General features: G+C 37.5%; 1 protein-coding gene across 2 annotated transcripts; it reads left to right on the top strand.

Annotated features, from left to right (window-relative positions):
* The first annotated feature begins 390 nt into the window (after nt 1-390).
* CCDC66 (coiled-coil domain containing 66) lies at nt 391-24,874 on the top strand. 2 transcript variants are annotated; one of them, XM_074913808.1, is made up of 19 exons: nt 391-486; nt 1,714-1,778; nt 4,626-4,648; nt 5,488-5,908; nt 6,802-6,937; nt 7,102-7,205; nt 8,101-8,225; nt 9,003-9,179; nt 9,988-10,119; nt 12,729-12,982; nt 13,350-13,434; nt 14,247-14,408; nt 15,864-16,011; nt 16,433-16,555; nt 17,816-18,294; nt 19,576-19,613; nt 19,885-20,171; nt 20,625-20,752; nt 24,489-24,874. In XM_074913808.1, exons 1-19 carry the CDS (start codon nt 476-478, stop codon nt 24,570-24,572), a joined length of 2,982 nt encoding a protein of 993 aa, XP_074769909.1. In that variant the 5' UTR covers nt 391-475; the 3' UTR covers nt 24,573-24,874. The 2 variants fall into 2 exon arrangements, with proteins under 2 accessions (XP_074769909.1, XP_074769910.1); XM_074913809.1 differs by lacking the exon at nt 9,003-9,179.
* Nucleotides 24,875-25,489: the final 615 nt, after the last annotated feature.

Genomic DNA, 25,489 nt, shown 5'->3' with positions numbered 1-25,489 from the left:
AAAAAAAAAAAAAAGGCGCGCGGGAAGTAGCCACCCTCCGAGGAAAAGGAGCCTCTCCGGAGGGAGCAGGCGGCTCGGACGCCGCGGAGCCGGGCCCCCGCCCTTCCCCGCCCGCTCCAGCGCTCCCATCTTCTCTCCCCCCGCCCGTCCGTCCCTCTCCCCACCCCTCCGCAGCCGCCTGCGCTCCGGGGATAATCCCTCTGCAATTGCTCTGCACCCTCGGCGGGGCCGCTGGCAGCAGCGGCGGGATTTGGGCGACATCTCCCGGGCATGGGACTCCATCCCCCACAAGGCCTCGCTGCGGCCGACCCCGCAGTGTGCGAGGCGCCCATTGGCGGAGCCGCCGCTCCGCGGGGAGCCTATCGCCTCCCGGCTCCTTGCGCCCGGCCGGCAACGGCAGCACACGGCGGGTCCGCGGGCTGTGCGCCCCGAGGCCTTTCAGTCTCCGCTGCCTCGTCCGCAGCCGGGCAGAGCCATGAACCTGGGGTAAGGCGCGGGGGGCGAAGGGCTCGCTGGGCTGGCAGCGGGCGCCGGCCGGGCCGCGGCCCTGTCCGGGGAGGCAGGGCCCGGGAGCCTGCCTGGCGGCCTCGGCACCCCCAGCCAGTGCCGCGGCTCTGAGGGGGCTCCCGCGGCCCGCCAGCGGTAAAGGCGCTTAGTGCCTCGCTGCTGGGAGCGGGAGCGCCCTGCGTGGCAAAGCCCAGGGGTTAGGAGACGCTTCTGTGGGGAGGGCCTCGGGCAGGGGCTGGAAAGCGGCTTAGGGGGATGAGACACTCGAAACGCCGTGTTGCAGCGGGGCGAGGGGCCGGCCTGCGCCATCCCTTAGGGCGAGCGGGGCGTACGGCGTTGGGCCACAGCCGGTCGCCTTCCCTCAGGTCCGGGAAGTCCCAGCGCGCCACAGCCCGAACCCGTCGGCCGCCCGTTGCGTCCCGGCCCGCCGGCTCCCGCCGACACAAAGCGGCTACGAAGAATAGGCGCTGGGCTCGGCTTAGCTGCCGTATGCCGTTTGGACGTCTAGAGTTACAGCTTCAGGCACTTCAGTTGCTGTCGTGTTAATTAGGAAGTTGCGTGCGAGCTTTAGATGTCTTAATTTTTTTATTTTTTTAATGAGCTCGAAGATAAGCGTTATTTTGAACCTTAATCTTATTAGATTTTCTCAATGCATGGAAGAAAGAAAAGCGTTTGGATAGTTACACTCGTGCACCTAAACACTGCCAACATTTTTCTTCTTTTTTTTTAAACCCAAGTAATAACGTTTGTTCCACTTTAAAATGTGGACTGTTTTGCAGGAGAATAATTAGACTGTTTTGAGAATACAGCCCCTCTTTGTGATCAGTGTTGGCATTCAGGGAGACTTGTTCAGCGTTCTTTGTAGCATGCAGTTTATTGTTGGATTATTAAATTCTCGAGGCAGGCGTATTGCTATGTATAGCAACAGAGTGGCACCTTCAGCATGAGGATTTACTTTGTAACATGCAAATCCAAATGCTCCAGTGTCAGTAATAAAAATACGCCCTCTTCAACACCTGTTGATTTCTTCCTATTAAGTAACTTCTCACAAATGTAGAAAGCTTACGGTATGAAAGACCATCTGGACCTACAGTATGTGCAGTGTTATAATTAAGTACAACTGTCCTTGTTATTAATGTAAAAATCTTAACATTATCAGATTATGTAATATTTCAGATTCCTCCCCTTCTCTCTCTCATTTTGCAGTGATGGACTGAAGCTTGAAACTGAAGTGCTGGATGGAAAGCCTAGGCTAATTTTAGCTGCTTCTGGTATTTTTTAAATCATTTATCTCAAGTAATCTTTAAAGCTTCTTGAAGTTAAACCTAGGATCTAAGCAACAGGAAGCACAGCTTTACTGAAATATTTTTTATACTAGGAAGAATATTTGTGCATTGCTATTCCTCTTGTTCACCAGCTTGATACTGAACTGTAGACTGATAATGAACTTCTAAATAGCCTGTCCACTGGTGAACAGCTGGCAACTAGTCTTGACTCTTTACAGCTTGTCTCTCCGTTCATTAAAAAAAGGTTAAGTACTATTATATATCAACTGGCATAACTTTATGACTTCTGTAACTTTACAGAAACTTACTTACAAGGAAAAAAGAGGCCTAGTAAAGCTGCTTAATTTACCTAGAATTACATCATTACAGACACATTTCTGACTTTAAAGCAGCTTTAGTATTTGGCAGTTGATGTTTATAATTTTCAATAAGCAGTTTGTTTAGGCCAGATCTCATTACTGCCATCTGAGATAAGACTTTTCCGGTGTATGTTCATAATTTAAGCATTAATAAATTCTGGTTTTGTGATTTGTCAAACATGTTTCTATGCAAGCACAAGTCCACTTTACCTAACTGTTCTACATAGCAGGATACAGAAATTCTCCATTTAATGCCCTCTAAATACTATTTTAAGTTTCTTCATTTTCCAGACAGCTGTCTAATGAGGTATTATGGGGTGTTCTGAGTGAGTAAGAAATACCAGTCTACTAGAAAGAAGACGTTGCAACACTTCTGAAACAGCAGTGCTACAGCTTTCACTTCTTACAACCATAGTTAGCATCACTGGCTGGATAGGACCAGTGTACATTCCAGAGTGCTGTAAGATAAAGCAGGACCTTAGACTTTGAACCAGCCTTGAACAAGTAGTCTTGTCCAGGAATTAACATATTTGTACAACTGATAGAAACAGCTCTTCCTTGATTTGAATTGTGTCAAAAATGGTATCAAATTGTATTACTTGTGGATTTCAGTTCTCTGCACTGTCAAACACAGCTCACTGTCATAGGAGCTGAAGTAGGATTATTATGCAGTAGCTTATGCTGCTGTGCAAGATAGTTGTATCTCTCTTACACAGGAAAAAACCCCAAATAACCCATCAGCAGCACTTTGGAGTTCCACATTATGTATCTCCCCACTGTGATGGCAAAGACTATATCTATGTTTCTTTCTCCCTTCCACAGAGAAGTTGGGTTTACATAGCACATAGAATTCCACTTTAATTTCTGAGTAGCCAGAAAGAAGTCAAGAAGTGACTATCACCTACTCAGATGAGGGTTGAATGCCTGAGAACTTAGTGATAAACACAGCTGCAGACACCTTTACTAGTGAAACATTATCAAGATCTTAGAATCATTCATGTTGGAAAAGACCTTGGGATCACCAAGTCCAACCATCAGCCCTACTCTATGAAGTTCTCCCCTACACCCTATCCCCCAACATCTCATCTAAACGACCCTTAAACACATCCAGGGATGGTGACTCCACCCCATCCCTGGGCAGCCTATTCCACTGTCTGACCACTCTTTCTGTGAAAAATTTTTTCCTACTGTCCAGTCTGAACATCCCCTGTTGGAGTTTAAAGCCATTCCCTCTTGTTCTGTCACTAATCCCCTGTGAGAAGAGACCAGCACCAACCTCTCTACAATGTCCTTTGAGGCAGCTGTAGAGAGTGATGAGGTCTCCCCTCAGCCTTCTCTTCCTCAAACTGAACAGGCTCAGGATTTGCTCCTCACAGGATTTATTCTCCAGGCCCTTCAGCAGCTTCGTTGCTCTCCTCTGCACTTGCCCCAGCACCTCAAGATCTCTCTCATATTGAGGTGCCCAAAACTGGACACAGTACTCCAAGGTGTGGCCTCCCAGTGCAGAGTACAGGGGGACTGTCACCTCCCTACTTCTGCTGGTCGCACTATTTCTAATACAAGCCAGATGGTTCAGGATTTAATGCCAGTCTCTGCAGGACAACAATTCAGCATGCTCCTGAGTTTTAAAGTGTTCATCTAGGTTGGAAATTATTAATATGGTTTTTCAGACTTTTAAGAACAATTAACATTCTATAGTGTCTTTAATTGGTATGTAAAAAAAAAAAGGTACAGTGCAGAATGTGCAACAGCCACTGCCAGGGCAATAATTGCATAGTACAGCTGAAAAAGCCTTGTTTTCAACAGATATGTTCCCCTAAAATATCCCTACTATTTTCTTCACCTTTTCCATTACCCATATGTGCAGGATTTCTTGTGCTGAGTACCACATCGCCTCTATTAATCAATATGGTAATATTATTTATTAATAAGTGTATTAAACATTGTACTTAATTTTGAGACCACTAGACCTCTGTGCATCCTCTAGGATTTGGGTTAAGAGTATTTCAGGGCATAGGTAAAGGGAGCAATAATGGATGGTGTGATTGTACAAGTATTGTTTCTTTAGGCTGTCAGTGATGGAGACAGGTAACATCATGTAGTATAATGGGATTGGATGCAGGGACTATCCTGAAGGATGTGACACAGAAAGCAAACTGAAAAATCATAATAATTACGAAAAAGTCATTATCACAGGGCTCTCTGAGAAACAATTAATAGCAAGGGAGGATCAGACTGGCACAATAATTTTCTTAGATCTATATAAAACTGGAAATAGTTACAGGAATATATCTTTAATTTTTGTTGCAGCATACTTTTCAAGCGTGTTAGTTGGGGCAGATGTTACAGGGAAGGTTCTTTCCCCCATCTTATAAAATTAGATGAATGTAACTACTAATTTCTCAAGATTGTTTTTCAGGAGGAAGTTGGTATTAAATACTTCTCTCATATGTTTGTGTTTGTTTCCCAAAAGATAAATCAAAGCCTGCAATGAAGGTAAGTGGAAAAAGGACTTTTTTGGTTAGAGCACACAAATTAACTAGTTAATTTGTTAACACTGAAATTTGAGAACACATTTGAACTAAATACTTGTAATCAGTAATATTTATGCAAGATAAATCTGTGCTTATGGGTCCCTTCCAACCTGAGATCAGGTTCATAATAGCTGTTAAAAGGATGAATTAAAAGTTCTATGACTTTTACCTTTGCAAGTTACTTTAGTTTAGTTTGCCAGGAAGTTACAGCAGCATGGGGAATCGCCTAAATCAGAACTTTAAGAGACCTTAAAGAATCTGGTAAAATAGGGATCTGAAGCATGCTTAAATTCCGATTTAGTTGTATTGAGTAAGCTAGAATGTAGTGGGTTGAGGAAGGAGAGAAAGCAGAAAAAGGTCTCAATACATAGGAGATGATTACAAGCGTGCATCAAGGACCTTGAAAGGGATAAAACTTTATTACAGAATGGAAAAATCAAGACTGAAATAATACTGGCTGTATGGTGAAAACATATACCTGTTTGAAGCCAGGCTTAATAAACACCAAAGAGAAGCAGAATTAATGTTTATTAATTCTTTTAAATGTTATGCCACATAAAGTTATTTTTCATGCTGTCATTTTTAAATTCAAATTTTGGTGCTGTATTCTCTTCCTACGTATTTCCTAGTACTCATGAAGATACTTCATTAGTTTATACTCAGTTAGTTTCTATTGATGTATAATAACAGAGAAGGAAAATTACATTTACTTTACTTGTTGCTTCAATCTTGTTTTCGTTTGTTACCTGTGCAATTTTATTTCCTTATTTAATGCATGGTGAAATCTTACCGCTTTAACAGATGGGCAATAAAGCCAGAGCACCTAAACAGGCATTGAGAATAAGGCATACGGGGCATGTTCTGAGGTCAACACAAATTGCTTGTATCAAGCAGGAAAACTTAACAAAACCAAGGAGTGAATCAAGCTTATCAATGACAAAAGGTGAAAAACTGCAAGTTACTAAACACTCCTCACATGAAGCTGCAGCTAAAGATCACTCTTTGATTTTTCAAAGAGATAGCACAAACAGATACCCTGATTCGGAGAATCCTGATGGTGTTAAAAAAAGTAAAGAGAAACCACAAACCCCATGTGTATCAGCTGAAGACCTGAGAAGTTTGGTGTGTTTAACACAAGAACAGCTTCAACAGATTTTGATGACTGTAAAAGAAGGAACTAGAAGCATCTCTGAGACTCATAATGAAAAGCAAGAGAAAATGGGTAAGATACTGATAGCTGAGTAAGTTCGTTTCATGAAAACAGAGCAAAATGTGAAAGCTTAACTTCAAGTTCATAAGTTTATTTGCAGGCTGCAGAGGTGTTACTCAGGTTTAATGCTCTCAGACAAAATACTGTTTGCTATTATAGATGTGAAATTGCCTGTTACTGTTTGAAACCAAGCATTTGATAATTTTAACAGTAAAAACTAAGGATTGATTGATAGCATTCCAGTAGTTTGAAGAGAAAAATAGCAAGCAATTCTGCCAATATTTAATGCAAAAAAATTAACCATTTTACACTGAGGAAAAAACATAGTAGAATCACACTGTACTGTAACCATTAGAAGTTTGGAAATAAAAACCAACACCCTACCCAGTACCTCAAAGATACAGGCCTTTCTGGTTTTGTGAAGAGTTCCAAGTCCTGCTATGTGTCCCAGGAGCAGTAGTGCCATTTTCCTCTGTCCCAAAGTTGTACATGTATCTTTTTGCCTAACTGTAATACTACTGTTGAGGAGTTTTTATTTCAATTTACTTAAGAAGCAAAAGAACTATTGTGTATCTTCCTATATTATATTCTTACTCCTGTTTGTGGACCTATGAAGGTGGTCAACTCTTTGCCACCAAGAATTAAACACATTGCAATTAAGTAGAGTCCCAAAGTCTGAGCTGTTAGCTAAGAATAAGTGTTTATGTTAAGTCTACCATTCTAAAAATATCCTGTGAAGTTGTAACTTATGTGTCTTAACTATACAATCAGGGCTGAAAGCATTTTTGTTAAATAGTGGTGATTTTGCACTTTTCTGCTGTTCCCAAAGTATTTACTCATGCTGAAGAAAATTTAGTGGTCATACATACATTTATATATTTTTATATATTTATATTCTACCACAGCTACTAATGAGGCATCAGAGGAAAACATTATCGCACTGCTCCAAAAAACTTGTGAAGTTTCATCTGTTCCAGATGAAGCTAACTCTGATTCAAGCAGGAAACAAGAAGCATATCTGCAGCCAGAACAGAAAGTTATGTACGTAGATGTGTGTTACTGTCTACAAAAATTGTATCTCCAATAAAATTTTTAGTTCTTAATCACAGTAAAAATCTTTGTAAGTACTAATTAAAAAGCTACCTTTAAAATTAATAGATTAGCTTTTTAGGTAAAATTATTTTTTTCCCCTTCCTTTTCTCTAGAAAGGATTCGTGGAAACCTGCTGACATGTTTAGTACCTTGGGTGAAAGAGAAGGGGAGAAAGCCTTATTAGAATTTAGAAAAAACCAGTGGAAGAAGGAATTAGGTACTTATGAGATACAGAATATATTTTTGATCAATTTATTACACTCAGGATGCCAAACTTTGTGTTCCTTATGCTCTTTAAAATTTACTTACTGCAGTTGCTACAAATTGGAAAGTATATAGTTTTGATAGTCTGCAAGACAGATTAAGATTCTTGAATTTCAAAATTTTATGCAAGCGTTGTCTATAAATTCTCACAAAAATGCTTCTTAACCAAATATATTAGTTTTGCTTCATATTTTAGGAGTTACTTGCCACCAATTTTGTCACATTCTGTTCATAGTTGATAGCCATTATAATTAATAATTTCATTTGTTTTTAAATGGGAAAAGTGTCACCCTAATCTACAAGTATGACTGAATATATCAAATTGCAATTTGATCTTGAAACAGTTTGCAGTCCTGTCCCATCACTGACCAAGGGGAATCTCTGTAGAAAAATAAAAATGTTTAACGCATAGTAAATTCTGACTAATTAAGCCTTTTATGATTCACATGCAGGAGCGCTGTGTTTTGTTTTCAACTTTTAGGGTTTGATTCTGTATTGTCTGGAGCTTCCATGCGTAGCTCCATTGGTTTAAATAATATTATAGTAGTCCATAAAATTAAGATCATTTATTGTTCATTTCCCTCTATACCTGGACATTGTTAAGCCTTCAGTGTTTTGTAGTCTTCTCAGAGAGATTCCTCAGTTACCTCCACATCGCTGGGCAGAGATTCAGCCACTGTCCTCTTAAGAGCAAAGTCATGTTTAGACTGGTCAGACAATGGTGACTTTCTCTTGTCCATTTTACAATCAAAATTACAGGGTAGACATGCATTACTTTTTTTTTTTTTTTTTTTAAATCTGCTACATGTCTATATTAGGAACTCTTACTAGAGTTTGTTCTTTCGAAGATGAACAGGTAGCATTGAAGAAGAAACTGAAAGAAACTTTGAAGGGAGAGGTGGGTTATTTCTGGGCAAAAGCTGGCAATAATAAAACCCATAAAGAGAAGGTGGAAACACCTGACCCAGATAAGGTAAGGCTATAAATAAACACAAAAGAGCATGCAGTTTCCACAGCACTGTACCAGAACAGTTCCTCTTTTAATTCATACAAGATTCTGCTTCTGTACGAATCCAGTCTCAGTGGTTACTTTAAGGTCTTCCATGGCATGAATTGCTGCAACTCTTTTTCATACTTAGCTATTGCTCCAATTTGTAGCTTCACAAATTAAGATTGTTGTAGCATGAGCAACCCATTCCTGTCCTTCCATGCTGATTCCTAACTAAAAGGTATAAATCTTTTCTGGTTCTGTTTTGAGGAATAGTCTTAAATGTAATTCCTGTTTATATAATCGCTTACAGTGTTCATAAGCTCTCACATATATTTGATGGCTTACATAATAATGAGCATAGCAATTTGACTTTTATTCTAACCTGCCTGTTAAAAAGAGCTGTCACTCTGAAAATGCTGTGCACATAAATATGCTCAGATGAGACTTCTTCAGTGAAATTGATTGCTGTTAAACAGAAGTTAGGGTGGTACATGCTATCAGTTATTACAGCAAAAGCAAATTGTGGCATTCAGAATTCCTAGAAAAGTTACCACTCTGCCCCATAAGAATTTGTTTCAATCTGCATAATTAAGGAATACTGGAATGTGATGGTCAGTTACAATTTTTTGCTGAAGTTCTAATAAATAGCAGCTTCTACAAGTATAATTTACTTATTATATGTTAAAGGCTATTTATTTAATGCAAACAAAACCGGTGAGCTAAATAAATCAAGTTTTAAAGCAGTCACTTTATTTGCAGACAGTGTTCCCAGCTGACTCAATTATTACCACTGAGAAAAACTGTGTCTGTACAACTGCTTTAACCACAGGGGCTAATAAAGTTCCCCTGAATATTTCAAGTGTTCCAGCTGGACAGTCTTCTGATTTTAGTTCTTCTGACTTACCAGCTGTCAGTTGCACAGCATTTGCTTTTGGGGTAAGATTTTTTAAATTGCATGCAGTTTTTTTTATTTCTTGACAACAGGTGTATATCTTCAGTAGTTCTTTTAAACCAGAATAATTCAGTAGACCTTTTTGCCCTATCTAAAGAATTGTGTTTGAATTAATGTTTATCAAAATATTGATGCTTTGAAGACTGAGCATTTTCAAGGCTGATGTGGAGCAGTACTAGAGGTGTGAGATGAAGTGTTAATTAGCTTTTAAGTATGCATTAAAGAAATAGAGAAGTGGGAACCTATCAGGAATAGAAAACTAAAAAATATATTGATGGCAGGTTCAAGTAGTTTTTGAGCTATTGCTAGTAGGCACTGATTGAAGAGTGCTTTTTGTCAGATAGCACTGAAAGTTCTAGGTGTCCCTGGAGTTTGCTTAATAATATAGATGTCCATTAAGAAGCAGAAACACAAGAAGGAAGATGGTATCTAGAGTTTACTTGAGACTATGAATTAGATCATGGTGCTCAGTCTACCTGGAACACAGACTGAAGGAAGGGATTTTTATTCATGATACATGTAAAAGAGTTTTTGGAGTGAGAGACTGATGGTTCAAGTTAGAATAATATTCAAAACTGGCTTATTTGGCATCTTCCTAACAACTGAAGCATTTTTATGGAAGAGTCAGACTCTCGCTAGTTACAAACTTACATTCATATTTTTTCTGCAAGAGAACAGCCTAGTTATGCGTAGCAACCGAAGGCAAAGTTTTCAGCCAAGTCTTTATTACGTGGCTTGACAAGGTGCTGAATTTTTTGTACAAGGAAGAGACTAGCACTTCTCTTATTTCAGGAAGCTGTGCCACAGGAGCGACCTGTTAGTGCTTTGAAGCATGAGCAACAGAAGAAGTGGCTTGAGGAATTGGACAAACAGAGGGAAGAAGCTAAGCTACGAAAAATAGAAGAAAAACTTAATTTATCAAAGGTATTTGTGGTTTGGAGGGACTTTTTGGAAAAAGAGAAGTTCTTCTGTACATTTGTGTTCTAAAAAATAAAAGATGAAATCATAGACCTAATGAAGTAGCACCAAAGATGTAATTACCTGCAGCATGTCTAGGTTTTCACCTTAAGTCCATAGGATGGTCTAATTGAACATTCAGTCAGTAGCTGTTCCAGTATTTCAGTGGAGAGAACAGACTACCATGTTTCTGGTGTGATGTGTTAGAGTGCTTGCTGCAGAGATGAAGATGGTGATATTACTATACTTTTTTTTCCCTTTCCCACCATTGTGCGAAAGCACTAAGGTTTGGAAGGTGTTGTAGAGACACTTTGTAAAAAGAAATTTTCAGTAGACTACAGAAGGAGATGAGAAAAGAGAAGGAAAGTTATAGACAAATACACTGTGTCACAGTGGTGTTCAAATCCTGTTCTAGAAATACTATTTTAAAACACATACACTCTTACAAAACTTTTTTAAACACTTCTCCAAAGAGTATTGAAGAAAATAGCCTTACCTTTTCTACCCTTTGGTTTTTCCAGGCTGTTGAATGTAGGTCTCTTATGGTGGATCTAGAAGGACACTGGCCAATATATTTGCTGTGCAGGTGGAATACCTGAAGAGACTTTTAATACTGTCACTGCTGGCCAGTTTGGTCAATATATCTTTTACCCCTGGAGGTTCTTCATGTAGAAGCTGACTTTCCTTTACATGTTAATATTTCTACTATTAGTAGTTTTAAGGTCAGTGGAATACTCTGCATTCCTATACAGCCGAATACTGATACACTCTTTCAAAGACTCTTTGTCTTTTGAAGTGAAGAAATATGCAGTGAGACTGTACTATTGCTGGAATTGACATTTCCAAATTACTGTCCACAGCTTTTAACCCCAGGATCATATCTTTCACCATGCATGAGATGCAGTCACATCATGAGATGTTCTGTATTACTAATGAACAAGAATCTTGGTTGCCAAAACTTGATTGTTGTGAATGTTCATAGTCCATGGCCTTCTGGATTAAAAGGCTACGGTTTTTACTCTCAGCTGAAGCATTTATTGCAATTAACAATTCCTGAACAGAAATTCTTCATTTTAATGCCATAGTTTGTAATACTAGAAGAGAGCTTCCCTACAAACCCTCCAAAAAAACCCTTGTTACCAAGGTTGTTTACCTACCCCCACACAACACAAGTCTTTTAATTTCCTGAGTTGCTGAAGGGATCAGATTTCCTCTGTCAGCTGAGCTTTGTAACTGTGAAGGGAACACAGCCGTGAAAGGTTCCTTCATTAGCTGCCTTGTTTTTTAATTTGCTAGGTGTGCTGTGGGAGGATGGTTGCAGTCACTTCTAGCCTCTTTTTGAAAGGAAGTTAACACTCACTTGATCTCATTTTCTTCAGTATCTTTTTTTTTTCCAGGTCTTGTGTTATACTCAACCCTTCTGCATATTGTACCACAAACGTGCATAAAAATAAAGTAGATTTTCCAACTACTCTGATCTGCTTCTACAAAACAGAGTATTCAAAGGAACAAACTCAGGGAACAGAAGGAAGAATAATTTGGATTCTTATTATTTGGACTGTGATTTTCTTGCTTCTTTTAAAATAGGTGTGAAACTTTTCTGACACAAGGGCCTTTTATTTAAGGAAAGGACTCCTGCAAAGTTTATTAGATTTGATTAGGTTAGGTTTTTTCCTGCAGAATACAAATTTTGAGGGAGCCATTCACCAGTCCCTCCAGGGAAACAGTTGTTCTTTTAGTCAGAAAACCTTCTCAGTACCTATAGCAGAAACAAACACACCTTAGGTAAAAATCTTTTATTAGTGATATATTTGATTGTTCTAATTGGTAGCCCTGAGCCACAAAGATAAGCCTGGGTGGTATGGAAAAGAGACTTAAACCCAGTATATCACCTCTACAAAAGCTTTAGGTACTTTGCTAGGATAACAGCGATGTCTTCTGTGGGACGAAGAGTTTTTGAAAGAAGGCTTATTTTATAATAGGGCTGTCTACTGAAAATAGGAGGTTAGAGGTTAATATCTGCCCAAAGCACATTAAATCTGCTGCCATCCAGAATTAAAATGGAGGGGGTAAATGTAGGACAGTGTAAAAGATGCCACTTCATGTTACTAGAGAGAGAATATGTACACAACAGGAGGAGAACATGGCAGAGTGGACAGGATACTGACTCCTCAATCAAGTAGTTCCCAGTACTATTAGAAGAATTATGGAATGGAATAGTAATATAAATCAAAAAAGCAGTACCAAAAAGCCTGAATCCATGTTAACTTACATTTTTATTGTTCAAAATTTTTTACTTCCTAATTTTTTTTTTTGGCAAATATAGTAGCAATATATTTTTGCTGATCAAGTATATGGATCAGCAGTAAACATGATCTGACTTGCATTTTAAGCAACAAAGAAGCTTCTGTATTCACATTTAGGGAAGGAACTACTGTCTTGATTGTAGCTCCATAACAGAGCTTTGCAAATGTTCCAGTTGTACAAACTGTGTATTGTCTGTTTTGTTAATGATACTTTATAAAAACAGTGTAGTTGATCATATTTCCATTTTTTGTTGCTTCATATTTATTTAGGCTGAAGAGCATGACAGATGGGCAATGCATTTTGATTCTTTAAAGAACCACCTTAATGCTAATGCACAGCACCCCTTAAATGGAATGTACAAAAAGCAGCCTGAAAGTCTTTGCCTGTCACCTGACCCTAAGGAGCTGACTGCTTTTATTCACCCTTTTTCACCTGCAGCTTTAGGCAACCTCATGCCCTTAAAGGTGGGAAATGCAGAAAAAGCTGCTAAAAACAGTGCTTTGGAACACAGTCAGAAAGTCAGGTGAGTGAACTTTGGAAAGACATTCATCTTCCCAGCCAGTACCTTCCTGATGCTTCCTTAGAAATTTAAAAAAAAATTGAATACAAGTCTTTAAATCTGATCTTTGGATCTTATTCCTTGGCTTTTGCCTTTTTCAGAAATACTGGTTGTTTCAGTTTTGAAAGACACAAGTGCTTCCATTGTTCATTAATAAAATTTACTGTAGATAACCTTACTTTATTCCTTAGTAAAATGAATTTAATTGTAAATTAATACAATGGGATAACCTCAGTATAAAAGTATTACTTGAAATCTAACTGATTGTAATTAAGGAAGGCTTTAGGATTATTTTTAATGATTAAAAACTTACATGTTTCTTTGTTCATAGTTTCCTCCGTTCAATGACAGCTCTCCTGGACCCTGCACAGATTGAAGAGAGAGACAGGCGGCGGCAGAAACAGTTAGAACATCAGGTAGACTTTTGTTCTAAAGTCTAATGCTATTTCAGTGAGAAGCAGGGATGAAAAGTAGTGTTGTCTCCTGAATAAAGCATGAGATTTAATACCAGAATCTTGTGAGGCACTTGGCTTTTATACTTCAGATTACATATTTACAGCTATTTAATAGTATTTAATTCAGCTAGACTCTGCAGGGTTTTTTTTAATATTTGTACAGTGGTTATTGCATTTCTGTAACTGAATTCTTGCCTCAAAAAATGTAGAATGCAGACTTTAGAGCTCCAGTAGGTTTGTGTGCATTTTTCTTCAGTCCCCACTGTCATCAGGAGGACTGGTATTTACAGATACTCACACCATGAATCTTCAATTTTTTTATCTACTTTATACTATTATTTACATTACTTCTGTGGCATTCTAACTGAATGTAAATCTGCATGATGATGTCTCTAGCACAGTGTAAAGTCTTAGTATAAATGTAATGAGCCTGTACTGTGATTTTGCTAGATCAAAATTCTGCCTTACAGTACGTAAGGTAAAAATCAGACCACCAGTTTCTTTACAAGAAAAATAAAAGCATTTTTGAAAGCATTAAAAAGCTACTTTTGTTTGAGTATTTCAAACTGCTTTACTGGACTGGTGATTCTTCCACCCCACCCCTCCAAAAAAAGAAAGGCAGCTACCTCTCATGTGAGAAATTAAAATAAAAATGTTTGAAATAAATTGTCCAAACGCAATTACTATACATGTATACGGAAGTATATGAATAAATAGCTTATAATACCTTAATCTTAGATCTTTTCATTTTCCTTTTTTTCTGATTCTGCTAGAAAGCAATAATGGCTCAGGTGGAAGAAAAACGGAAGAAGAAACAGCTGGAGGAAGAGCAGAGAAAATGGGAAGAACAAGAGGAAGAACAGCGCCTAGCACGAGAAAAAGAACATCTGCAGAAACAGTTTGAAGAAGATATGCTGAAACAAAAACAAAAGGAGGTGAGTTTTTGCAATTTCTTTAGTTTGAAATAATACTATTTTGAAGAAAATGGTTCTTGTTCTTCACCTTCAAAATTGTGTAACTTTACTATTTTGAAATGAAATCTGTATCTGAATTTTAGACATTTGAAACCAAAATCTATTTCCTCAGTTAATAAACTTATAACACCATACAAATGTAAGGCAGGGGCCTTTTCAGGAAGAGGAATAAGAACTGGCAAAAATGGAACAGTAGTTTTAAATACTGCAGAAGCATGCATTTTTAATTTCAGATTTTTAATGAAAAAAATACCTCACATTATGGGATCTAGTTACTGTTGCTGGTAACTTGATGCTTTTACAATGCTTCAGTACCATGAAGTTTATCTGACTGGATGTGCTTTCACTCTGGATTAAAGATTTCAGAATATATTCTGGAAAAGTAATTTAAAAGTCATTCATGTTTCAGAGCTTTCTCCTCTGTAACTATTGCTGAGCTTTACATACTCCTTTCTTATAAAAGTTAAACCAAAAGTACATTTTGACCTTTGGTAAGTATAAATTCTGCATTTGTATACATTCTTACCTCTGTAGAAGGTTAAAAGCCTTGTATGATGTTTTATGCTTCCTTTTGGCTCAGTAGCAGCTATTGCTGTTTGCATTCATATTTAGAAGTGTAGCAGAATTCCATTATGTCATAAGATAGGGTGATTTCAAAACCACACCCTTCTCTAAAACCTGCAGAAATATGGGTCCCTGATTTCTCTGCATATTCTGGATGGAAACATATAGCATCCACCTGTAGATACTAGAACAAACTTGTGAAAATTGGGAAAGTCACCTTTCTCTGCAATAGGCCAGCTCCTTCAAAATGAGTTATGCTAGCAGTTGTTGTTCTTTCCACCTGCAAATGCATTAGGAAGCAGGATGAGATGGTAATAGCAGTTTGTAAAGGAGATTTTCCTTCACCCAGTCTCCTGCACCTTGAAACTGCTGAGTCTGGAAACTGTAACCCTTATATTCAGGGACATTCTGCCTTTGTTAGGGAGGCTTGGACTGCCCCCCTTCAGTGGAAATAGGAAGAAGGTGGGGTTTTTAATTATTTTTATTTAGGATTCTTTTATTTCATTAAGCCACATGACATAGGAGGTCATTAATGGCTGAAATCAGGGCATTTAGGAAAAGATTAAAGTGTCAGAAAGGGGATAAATATCCATATAACTTTGAGGATCTTTAATGCTAGGCTTGAACACCTTTTGTTAGCACAGCAGAGGTTCTGAATTTGTCTTTATAAAAGTTACATGTTACGTATTTAATCTACTCAATTAGTTTTGGTTTTGTTTTTTTTTTAAAAAAAAGCTTTACACCAAATAAGACTATATGTAAACCTTGATGATTAATAATCTGATCAGCTTTATTCTCAAAGTAAATAATCATGTATATTTACTGGTTGGTTGGTTGGTTTTTTTTGTAAAGGAATTTGTGACTCTCAAAACAAATGAGCTCTATCAGACAATGCAGAAAGCTCAAGAATTAGCACAGAGATTAAAACAAGAACAGCGCATTCGAGACTTGGCTCAAAAGGGACATGACATTTCAAAACTTCAGAAGAATCTTGGTGGTGGCAAGTACAAGTCTTTTTCTATTGAGATTGCTTAAACTCCTTCAATGTTTGCGTGCAAATTGTTTGTGGCTTTTGGTTTGTTTTTTTTTTTCCCCTGTCTGCACTTGGGTCAGAAATTGTTTCTTTGGTAGCTCCAGACATTTAAATATCAGTGTTAACTAATATGGAGAATATTGTATTTTGGTAAGCTTCAAATACAATATTGTATAAATGAAGAAACATAAATATATTATCAGGAACGCACAGGGAATAGTCAGACCTATGTGCCGTTAATTGGATTTCCAGTGGTAGAATATCAGGATCTGAACTGTAGTTCTCCATCTTGCTTTGAGTTCTAAACCACAACAGTCTTATAACTTGATAACATGGTTTAAATGGAACATGCATTATAAATTGAACAATTTTACATACTACTTCTTAGGTGATACAGAATTTGAAAATTGTAATACTGGCATTTCACATGAAAGTCATAATTTTTCTGATGACATCAAGAGTCATAATGATCATCAGACTTCTCCTCGGAAAGACACTGCTGTACAGACAGGTATGCAGACCTTAAATTTAGTTACTCTGATGTACCTCAAGAAAGACAGTAGAACAGCATATTTGTGAAACTGACCCAGATCACTGTCATTCAGAATGGAATAAAAGTAGAAAAAGATACTTAAACAGACATGGGCAATACATCACTATGTTCTTCTAAATAAATCATATGTCTATATAATCGTTACTTACCGGTTAGAGTCAAATCACACAGTCTGAAATACAGCTTTGACTTAGAGTCATGGTAACAAGCCATGTAGGACTAAATTTATCAAGGCATTTAAATATGTAGTTGCAGTAGTCTTCAGTGTGAATGTTCACAGGTTTATGTAATGTGGTTTGGTATCAAGCAGGGCTGGGTTCCTAAGGCATCCTTGAAAATATTAGCAGAAACGTTGTCAATAATTCTGGAATTAGAAAACTAGATTCATTAGAAAATGAGAGCTTACATTCAGAGCTTTCTACAGTTCTTGCTAAATACCCAGACAGAACTGCAGGTCCATCTAGGTGGAATACTTCCCAGTCTTTATCTTGAGTTTGTACCACACCATTAAAAAACCCAGCTCAAACTTAGTCTGCATTTATTAATTATTAGATGAGGTGTGAATGAGCAGATTCAGTGGAAACTTACAGTCACTTTACGCTTTTTATTTTGAAGTGTATTAGCTTGTCACTTGTGAAGCAGAAGCTTTATTTCTATTTGCTTAAGTAACAATTAGTCTTTTTGGTTTTGACAGTGCTGGTAGAAATTTTACTGTGAATTTGGAGAGTTAGTTTACAAATTAATTGGGTCTGTGTATGCCCCTTAGTAAAGAAAGAAGCTGGATTGTTAGTAATTTAAAAATTGAACAAAATATTTCCCTTGGAAGATGAGGGTTGGGAAAGTAGGTTATTCCCAGTAGCTCTGCGAATGTGACCGAACTATCAGCATGCCAAAAAGCTAAACAGGTCTGTTTTGCTCTTTATGTTTGGGTACCATGACAGAAATAGAATTCTACATTTAATTTAGTTTCATTTTACATAAATTTTGTTTTACAGTGACTTGATTTCATTCTCCAATCTTTTGGGTTTTTTTCCTGTCCTTACCGAGTTTGCTTCTCCTGGTCCTATCTTCTTGCACATCAAAAAGAATAAAAAAGCAGCATAAAACTGTAACAACTATTTTTTTAATAAAATCAGTAATTGGTAGATTGATAGACATATAAAGTCAAGTAATTTGAATAGTTTAGACTTGGAGTTAAAATACAAATTTTTTTTTTAGATTACTTTAATACTTCAGCATATACTGAGTCAGCTGAGGAAAGAACTGTGTGTTGTGGGTCACCTGATATTTCCGTAGAATATAAAGAAACCTCTACCAGCAAAAAATACCAGAAGGAAATGCAGTATTTAGATAAACATAAAATTTCAGGAAAAGAGACTGGTGGTATTTACCGTGATCTACATGAACAATATGCAAGAAAAGAAAGACAAATTAAACCTTCAGAAAAGTACAGCAAAAAACCAGACTGGAACATAAACAAGCCTGGGAAAAGATACATTCCGGCATCAGAAAGATACCCTAAACAGCTACAGAAACAAAGGGAAGAAAACAAAGTAAGGCGACAAATGGAGCTGCTTCAGTTGGTAGAAAGAAATACCCCTGGGAATCTCTGCCCCAAAAAGGGTGGTTATTCAGACAGGTCTCCTTCACCTCTTGAAGAAACAAATATGAAGAATAAGGGACACAGAGTCAGAAAGGTAACTATATGATCTTTAACAGCGATGTGTGTTTTTCACATGGTTTTGCCTGGATGGGAATTCAGTTATGTAACACATCGAGAATTTTCCTGTTCCTATCTTTTGTGTAAAGAATGGTATTACAGCACCGTTTTGTTCATCATGATCAGAAGAATATATTCAGATTTTGTGACTTGGAATCAACACTTTGAAAGATCGAAATAATAGTAAAAGCTCTTTCATTGATTCATTATCATTGATTCATTATGTAACCAGGGAGCTTGATTGAAAGCAGTGTGTGGGATAGAATGCCATCTCTGCTCTGTTTTGTCCAGTCATTATGTTGTGGTGATGGTTGAGGTCTAGGAGTATCTGTTCAGTATCTGCAAAGAATATGGATTACTGAGGATCTACTCTGTTGTCACAGATGTGCATCCTTCTTTATTTCTTCTTTCATTCTCTATTTGCAGTAAGCAGTTATCTGTACAGCTTGTGGCTGGGAAAAAAAATAGTTTGAAGAAAATACTATCAAATATATTCATGCCTCCTTTCTCGCACTTGCTTGCTCTCTGAATGTATGTATATACATATATATGCATGAACACCTCACTTTCTCACACCTTCTAATAGAAAAAAATCTGCTGTAGAAAAGGCAGCCAGTTCAGTTCTGTTTAGCCATTTTTTTGCTGTGGCTACATACACATATCTTAGAAGCTGTAGGTATTTTTTTAAAAAAAAGCATGTGAAAATAGGTAACTTCACATATTTAACGATTTGTTAAAGTGAGTTTGTTGGTCTATTTGAGATTAATGGTAAATCTAAGTTTTATGTTTACATTATCGAAAGGTTCAAGAATTTTGTTCCTGAGAAATGCAGCAATGAATTTTAAGCAGATTTCTAAGATGAGTAAGCATTGTCTGATACCGTAAGAAGCATGGGATACATTAATAGTTTTAATTTAAATAGAAAACTTCTACTGACTGTATCTAGAAACATGACCTTTAATAATCATTATTTTGGGCTGAACCTTTCAGGTTTATAAATGCAACTTTCCAAGGTTACTGGAAAACATACATAGTATTTGTCATAACAATTGGAGCAAATCCTCCTGTAACAACTTTGATTTGGTTCAGAGACTAAAAGTCTCTTTAATGCAAGTCTTCGATAAATATCTTTCTCCTGAACCCAGGTCAAATACTCGTTTTGGAATTTCAGAACAAATTTTTCTTGAAAACTAAAAGCTCTTAATAGAAGAACATGGATGTTTTTATTTCACTTTTGACTTTCTTGGTTTTCTCCTAGGAAGAACAATTACATAAGAATCATTTAAATGAAGAAAGGTATGTCAATACTTTGCAGTAACGAAATGTATAAATACATTAATAGTGAAATATACATACTTCTTCCTGATTTTTAATATTTTAAAATAATGTAGATGCATCTAATTGTCTACTATTAAAAATACACAAGACCAGACAAACTGCAGGGATAAAAGCAGAATAAATGAGAAGTCCAGTCATCTGAGGGTTCTCTGTCTCTACTGTTTGAGAAAATTAATCATGTTACTTAAGTATTGTTTGGGGTTTTCTTAACTGAAATTGTTTTGTACAGATCTGAATCACCACCTGTTCCAGCAGTTAAGAACAGATTACACCAAGTACAACAAAAACAGATACATGCTTCTAATTTCCTGGTGCATCACCACAATAGTGGAAGAGAAAAAAATATCAAGACAGATACACAGCAGAGGAGCTCCCCTACTCCTGTTACAGAAGCTGGAAGACCTCCCTCTTCACAATTTATTCCGTATGTTCGCACAAATGAAGTATATTATCTTGATCCAGATGCACCAGTGACTAGACCTTCAACACATGACCCACAGTATCAACAGTTTAATGGTACTGATATGTATTATGAACTGATTCATGTAGAAGAAATGTTACAGTGATTTAGTTCAAAGTGCTGCAAATTATTCAATTTGGTATTGGTTTTAACTGAATTTTGCAGTAACCCATGTGTGTCATAGCACTGTACAGAAAGCCTATGCAACCAAATGATACTCTATTAAAAAAAAAAAAAAAAGTTAAACCCAAAAAAGCAGCAAAATTTCTTACCTCTTTTATATGTCTTTTTCATCTGTTTAGCTTTAATGAAGTATGACTGCACTTCTCAGATATTATCACATATAGATTTGGGTTTAGGAATCTAAGTGTTGTTTGACTTAAAAATAGTGATTGTAATCTGATAGCAACCAACACCTGATTTTCACAAGCTGTGAAAGTCTACTGCTTAAAAATTAAAGCAGAATTGATAGAGTATTGTTAACTGATTTGATATACATTTACTTTTAGATTCTTACCAAGCACCACGACAGATTTTTAGCTCTGATCACATTAGAGATCCTCTTCTAAATCCTGATGTAGTTAAAGTCAGAGAGAGACAACAAGCAATTCTCAAAGGATTGTCAAAATTACGCCAGGTAAGCAAAAAGTTATTGGGTAAACATGCATGTTTATATATACTAAAGTCAAAATGAACATTGCAAACTATTACACAGTTTTTAATTAATTTTTCCATCATACATGATTAAGTTTTGTGCCCTTTCCTCTACTTTTGTGCCCTCTTACTAATTTTGCTTTTCATGCATTACTTCAACCTTTGGACTGTCCTTAGAGACACACTGTGATCTCCTTAGTCCTTAGATCAGCTATGAAACAGTGAAATACCTGAGAAAACTTGAAACTAAGAGGAATTGCTTTATTTAGCCTCCAGGTTTGAATAGTTAGGGTTGCTTAGAGTAAGAATGTTTCAGTTTCAAGGGGAAAAATAATAGTATTTTAACAAAACACTAGAACCCGTGTTAATTTCACTTCTGCATTTCATGGGTAAGCCAATCATAACAGAGCAGTGTAGTTGGTGTAGAAGAGTTAGTGGGGTGGAACTTGTGTGTCAGTCCTGGAAAAATACTGTAATTTGCAAATTTGAACTGTGAACACTTAGAAAAACCTTCCAAGATGCCTATTCATTAACATGTAAAAGTTAAATTCAGGATTTGTCTATCAGCCAGCTTTAGTGAGTGAATATAAAATGAAATTTAGTTTAATACTACACACAAACGAGCTCCTGAAACAAAAGCCTGTGTACGTTTGTATTCATTGTTCTGTTCGTACTAAGTTACTGGTAATGATTAGTATTGAATATGGTGAGACTGTTTTTAAGGCTCCACATTGCAGTAGATAAAAGCAGCACAGGATTGTAGCTGGTAACTGTGAAGTTACCTTTTTTCCTGTCTGGAGTCAGAATACCAGGAAAAATACTGTCAGGCATCTAGTTATTAAAACATGAGTGAATTTGATACTCTACCTGTTGTCAGCAAGGGTGTGGCCTGGAGCAGATTCAAACCACAGGTCTGGACAATGACATGGTTTCCATTCATGCTTCCAAATGGCCTGACAGGGGACTGCAAGACAAAAAAAACCCACATTGAGATTTGCATTTTATTCTTGAAGAACACTAAAGATAAACATGTATCAATATCTTCCCTTGGTTTTGAATGGCTCTTTGCCTTAAGAGAGAAAAATCTCATAAATTATCAAAATAAAGGGAAGAATCTGACAAGTACATCAAAGCCACCAGTAGTTAAGCTATTATTACCTGCTATGCTTTAGAAAGACAGAAGTTCTGCCATGCGTACTTCGTGCTTCAGTAGTAGGTAAATTCCTCGTGCGAACAAAGGGTTGAGGCTCTCCCCCAGTTATTAAGGAAATTTGTGACCCAAGAGCTCTGAAAGGTTGCTAGTTTCTAATGGCTTCCAGGTAGGTTTGTCTGGATCTGGTCTTCCCCAATGCTCATTAACATTTTTGTTAAGTAGCTACAACTGTTAAACATTTCATTTGTCAGTGGTATTTTGGTTAAGAGTGAAGCCAGCTTCAAAGCATGAGCTGATCCTTATGCTTGCTGTGGTCAACAGGAGCCATGGATATTTAAAGGAGGTTTAAGGTGATAATATCTGTGTTGGGAAACTTAAGAGACAGGAGCTTAGGGACATTTTGGATGCATAGTGTATATTCAGGTTGTAACAGTGGCTAAAAACTAATGATAAGGTTCGTCTTTTGATGGACCTTGCCTCTGGAAGACAGTTAACTTAAACCACTGAAATATCCTACCAGCTGCAGAATGCATTTAGGACGTTAACTACTGACCTTAGCTTTATCTGGTATACCTAAGAAGTATTGCATACCGCTTCAGATGACACCTGTTCTGCATCAGTTATTCCACAGAGAAAGGAAGAGTAACACGGTACTTTGTATGAAATATAATTCAGACAAAGAACAGAGTTTACTTTTCTATTCAGAAGATAATGTTCTAAATTTTTATATACCTGCATATATACATCGGATTGATAGCTTCAGAAGAGAGATACATGTATTCATAATGTATTTGGCCAGTCTTTAGCCATCTTTTTTCTGGGGAAGTTTGCAGCATATTTGGCCCATTTTCAGCCTTTGAAGTTCACACCCAACTAGAGTGACAGGTAACTACAAGGGTCTGTTTCAGTACCAGTCTGGCTGAACCAGATGACGCGTGGAAGGCACCAGTGCACATCGAGGGCAGACGTGGGCCTTCCTCTGCCCCAGGGAGGGGGCTGCTGGCACCACATTTGTTACGAGACACAGGTTTCTTGTATTTCAGGTGACAGCAGTAATAGGAACTATCAACAGACTTATTTTTCTCACTGAAATTAAAAGAGTCAGCGGAATAAGCCTAGGTTTATTCATCTAGCAACGTGAATTAAGTATTTGTGAAAAAGAAGGGCCAAAATTTAAGAAAAAGGACAAAACCCCAGTTACAGTCAGTACATCATACCAGAGCATCTTATCTTTACTAAGGCAGTAAAACCACTTGCCAGCAGGTTGTAGCCTGCAGTGGCTAAGGGATCCTGCCAGCCCCCAGCAGGCTGTCCAAGGACATGCAAAGAAAAGACCTCACTACTTGGCCCTCTGTAGCTATTTCGCTTTACTTTTGTCTAGGCCCTTTTTTTTCACTTTTGCAAGCCATGTGATAGACTTTGTTCCAGTTTTCAATGTTACTTGTTTCTCACCTCAGCTCTGGGTTGATGTAGGGTAATTTCTTGCATGACTTTGTTTTGTAATAATGCTACTAAATGCAAAAGCCACTCTATAATACAAGTAATTATTGACAAAGGGACTGAACAAGGCCCCTGACCCATTAATAGCAGATACTTTTGATTAATTAAAAAGCAGTTCATCCAGTGATTGGAAGTAGGCAGCTGCTGCTTTTGGAAGGATGCAAAGAGAAGTGCAACAGGCCTCTGCTAACTGAAGCCAGTTCTGCAGGACCTCTCTCCCCTTCTGTGGCACCAGGAGTACCGCAGGCTCCATGTTGAGCTCTGCCAGCAGCCCAGAGAACCCTTTGCTTTTGCAGAAAAAATACTGCTGTAACTTTTCTTTTTTTCTGTGTGTTAAACAAATTTCCTTGGTACCAAATGACTTCTGATGCATCTAAAATGGATAGAGACCAAGGGGCCAGATGTACCAATATGTACAATCCCATTAATTACAGTGAAGAGCCTTTAAATTTATGAATGTACTGGACATAGCTGTGTCATGTATATCACTTATCACATAGACAAGGATACACTTCCAGGAGTTCTTTTATTACAGGTTTTCTTCAATGTCTAGTAGTTGGCCACTAACAAAGCAGGAACCTTTTACCTTTTGAGAGTAAATATGCATATCCTAAAACATATGACACTGTTCTAGTTTAAATGGTAATGCTGTCCTTTATCTTAAAAGTATAATTTATGTTACGACTAAAAGCTGGTTGCTGTCAAGGTTTTGGGTTCAGCTCCATACAGGAATACACTAGAATACCACACCTGTAGCGACAATGCACAGAGGCGTGAGCAAGTGAAATTTAAAACAATGGAAAAGTCCTTTTTCCTCTGCACCGTCAGCCCTGGAAAGTGGACTGGCTTCCCCTTCGGTCACACTTCAAGCCTTTTGCAGAAGACAGGAAATCTTGCGTTCCCTCTCTACTGAATGTATTATGTTGTACTGCTTTTCTTAAAGTCGTATATTTAAAAAGCATTGAGCCTTAAGTAAATTGTTTTAACATATGAAACAGTAACAATTTATTAATTCAAGCTCCATGAAGAGGACAGAACATTGACCTTTGTGCTCTGTTTGTTTCAGGGCCTCCTGCAGAAGCAGAAGGAGTTGGAGAGTGCCCTGATTCCTGCTATAGCTCAAGAAGAGAACTTTCTTTTGCCGTTTTGAGAGGTACAGATGAATGTTCTGAATTCTTAAAATGTAAATGCACAGCACTTTGCTACTGTAAGTAATTATGAATCTTCTCTTTTTTTATGGAATACTTAAATTATGTGAATTTTGATAAGATTACAGGGTCATGATGCTTTTCATATTGAAGATACATTAAACTAATGATGGTGTGTCTGTTTAGAATGGTCTTCATGCTACTTGAAGAGTATGTCCATTTAATGTAAACCACCAAAACATAGTATAAAAAAATGTTACATGTTTTTGTAGAACTCAGTGTATGTATTTTGATAAATAAAAATATTAAGATGTACTCTGAATGGCTTTGTTGATATCTTTAACTATAGAAAAGTGCCTTTACTTAACTATCATTTTTAGGCTTAGACAATTAACTGAAGTAATCCCTGATTTTAAGACCACAGAAATGCTGACTATAAACTTTTTCCTCCCCTCTCAATTAAAACAGGATAGCAGCACTTAGCATTATGGGCAGTAGAACTCGTTTATAAGAAAACTTCCTTAAACTAAGGTTTGAACACATCACTATTCAATCTTCCAGTCAGGAGTAAATGTTTACTTCAGATTAATTTGCTTTTAGTCCTCAAAAGAGGGTAAGCTAGTCAAACTGTTTCCCTTCTATATCTCTGCAGAAGCTGCATACCCTGAATCCCTGTTAGCTGTTCTGTGCTATAATGTGGCCCTAGGTGAGAATCTGCACATGCTCTGCAGATTCTAGAACAGTTCTTCACAAACTCCATTAAGGTTATTGATACAAGGGAGTTCTCCTTTTTGACAAAAGATTATTTATTGCCACTGCTACACTAGTCTATTACTGGTTTGTTCTTAAATTAAACAAATAAGCAACTGTTAATAATAGAAGGAGAGACATTCAACTTTAGGGAATTTGTTTTTTAAAA

Source organism: Athene noctua, chromosome 10 (assembly GCF_965140245.1).
Source record: "Athene noctua chromosome 10, bAthNoc1.hap1.1, whole genome shotgun sequence".
NCBI classification, from domain to species: Eukaryota; Metazoa; Chordata; class Aves; order Strigiformes; family Strigidae; genus Athene; species Athene noctua.
This window is presented reverse-complemented; position numbering and strand designations above follow the sequence as displayed.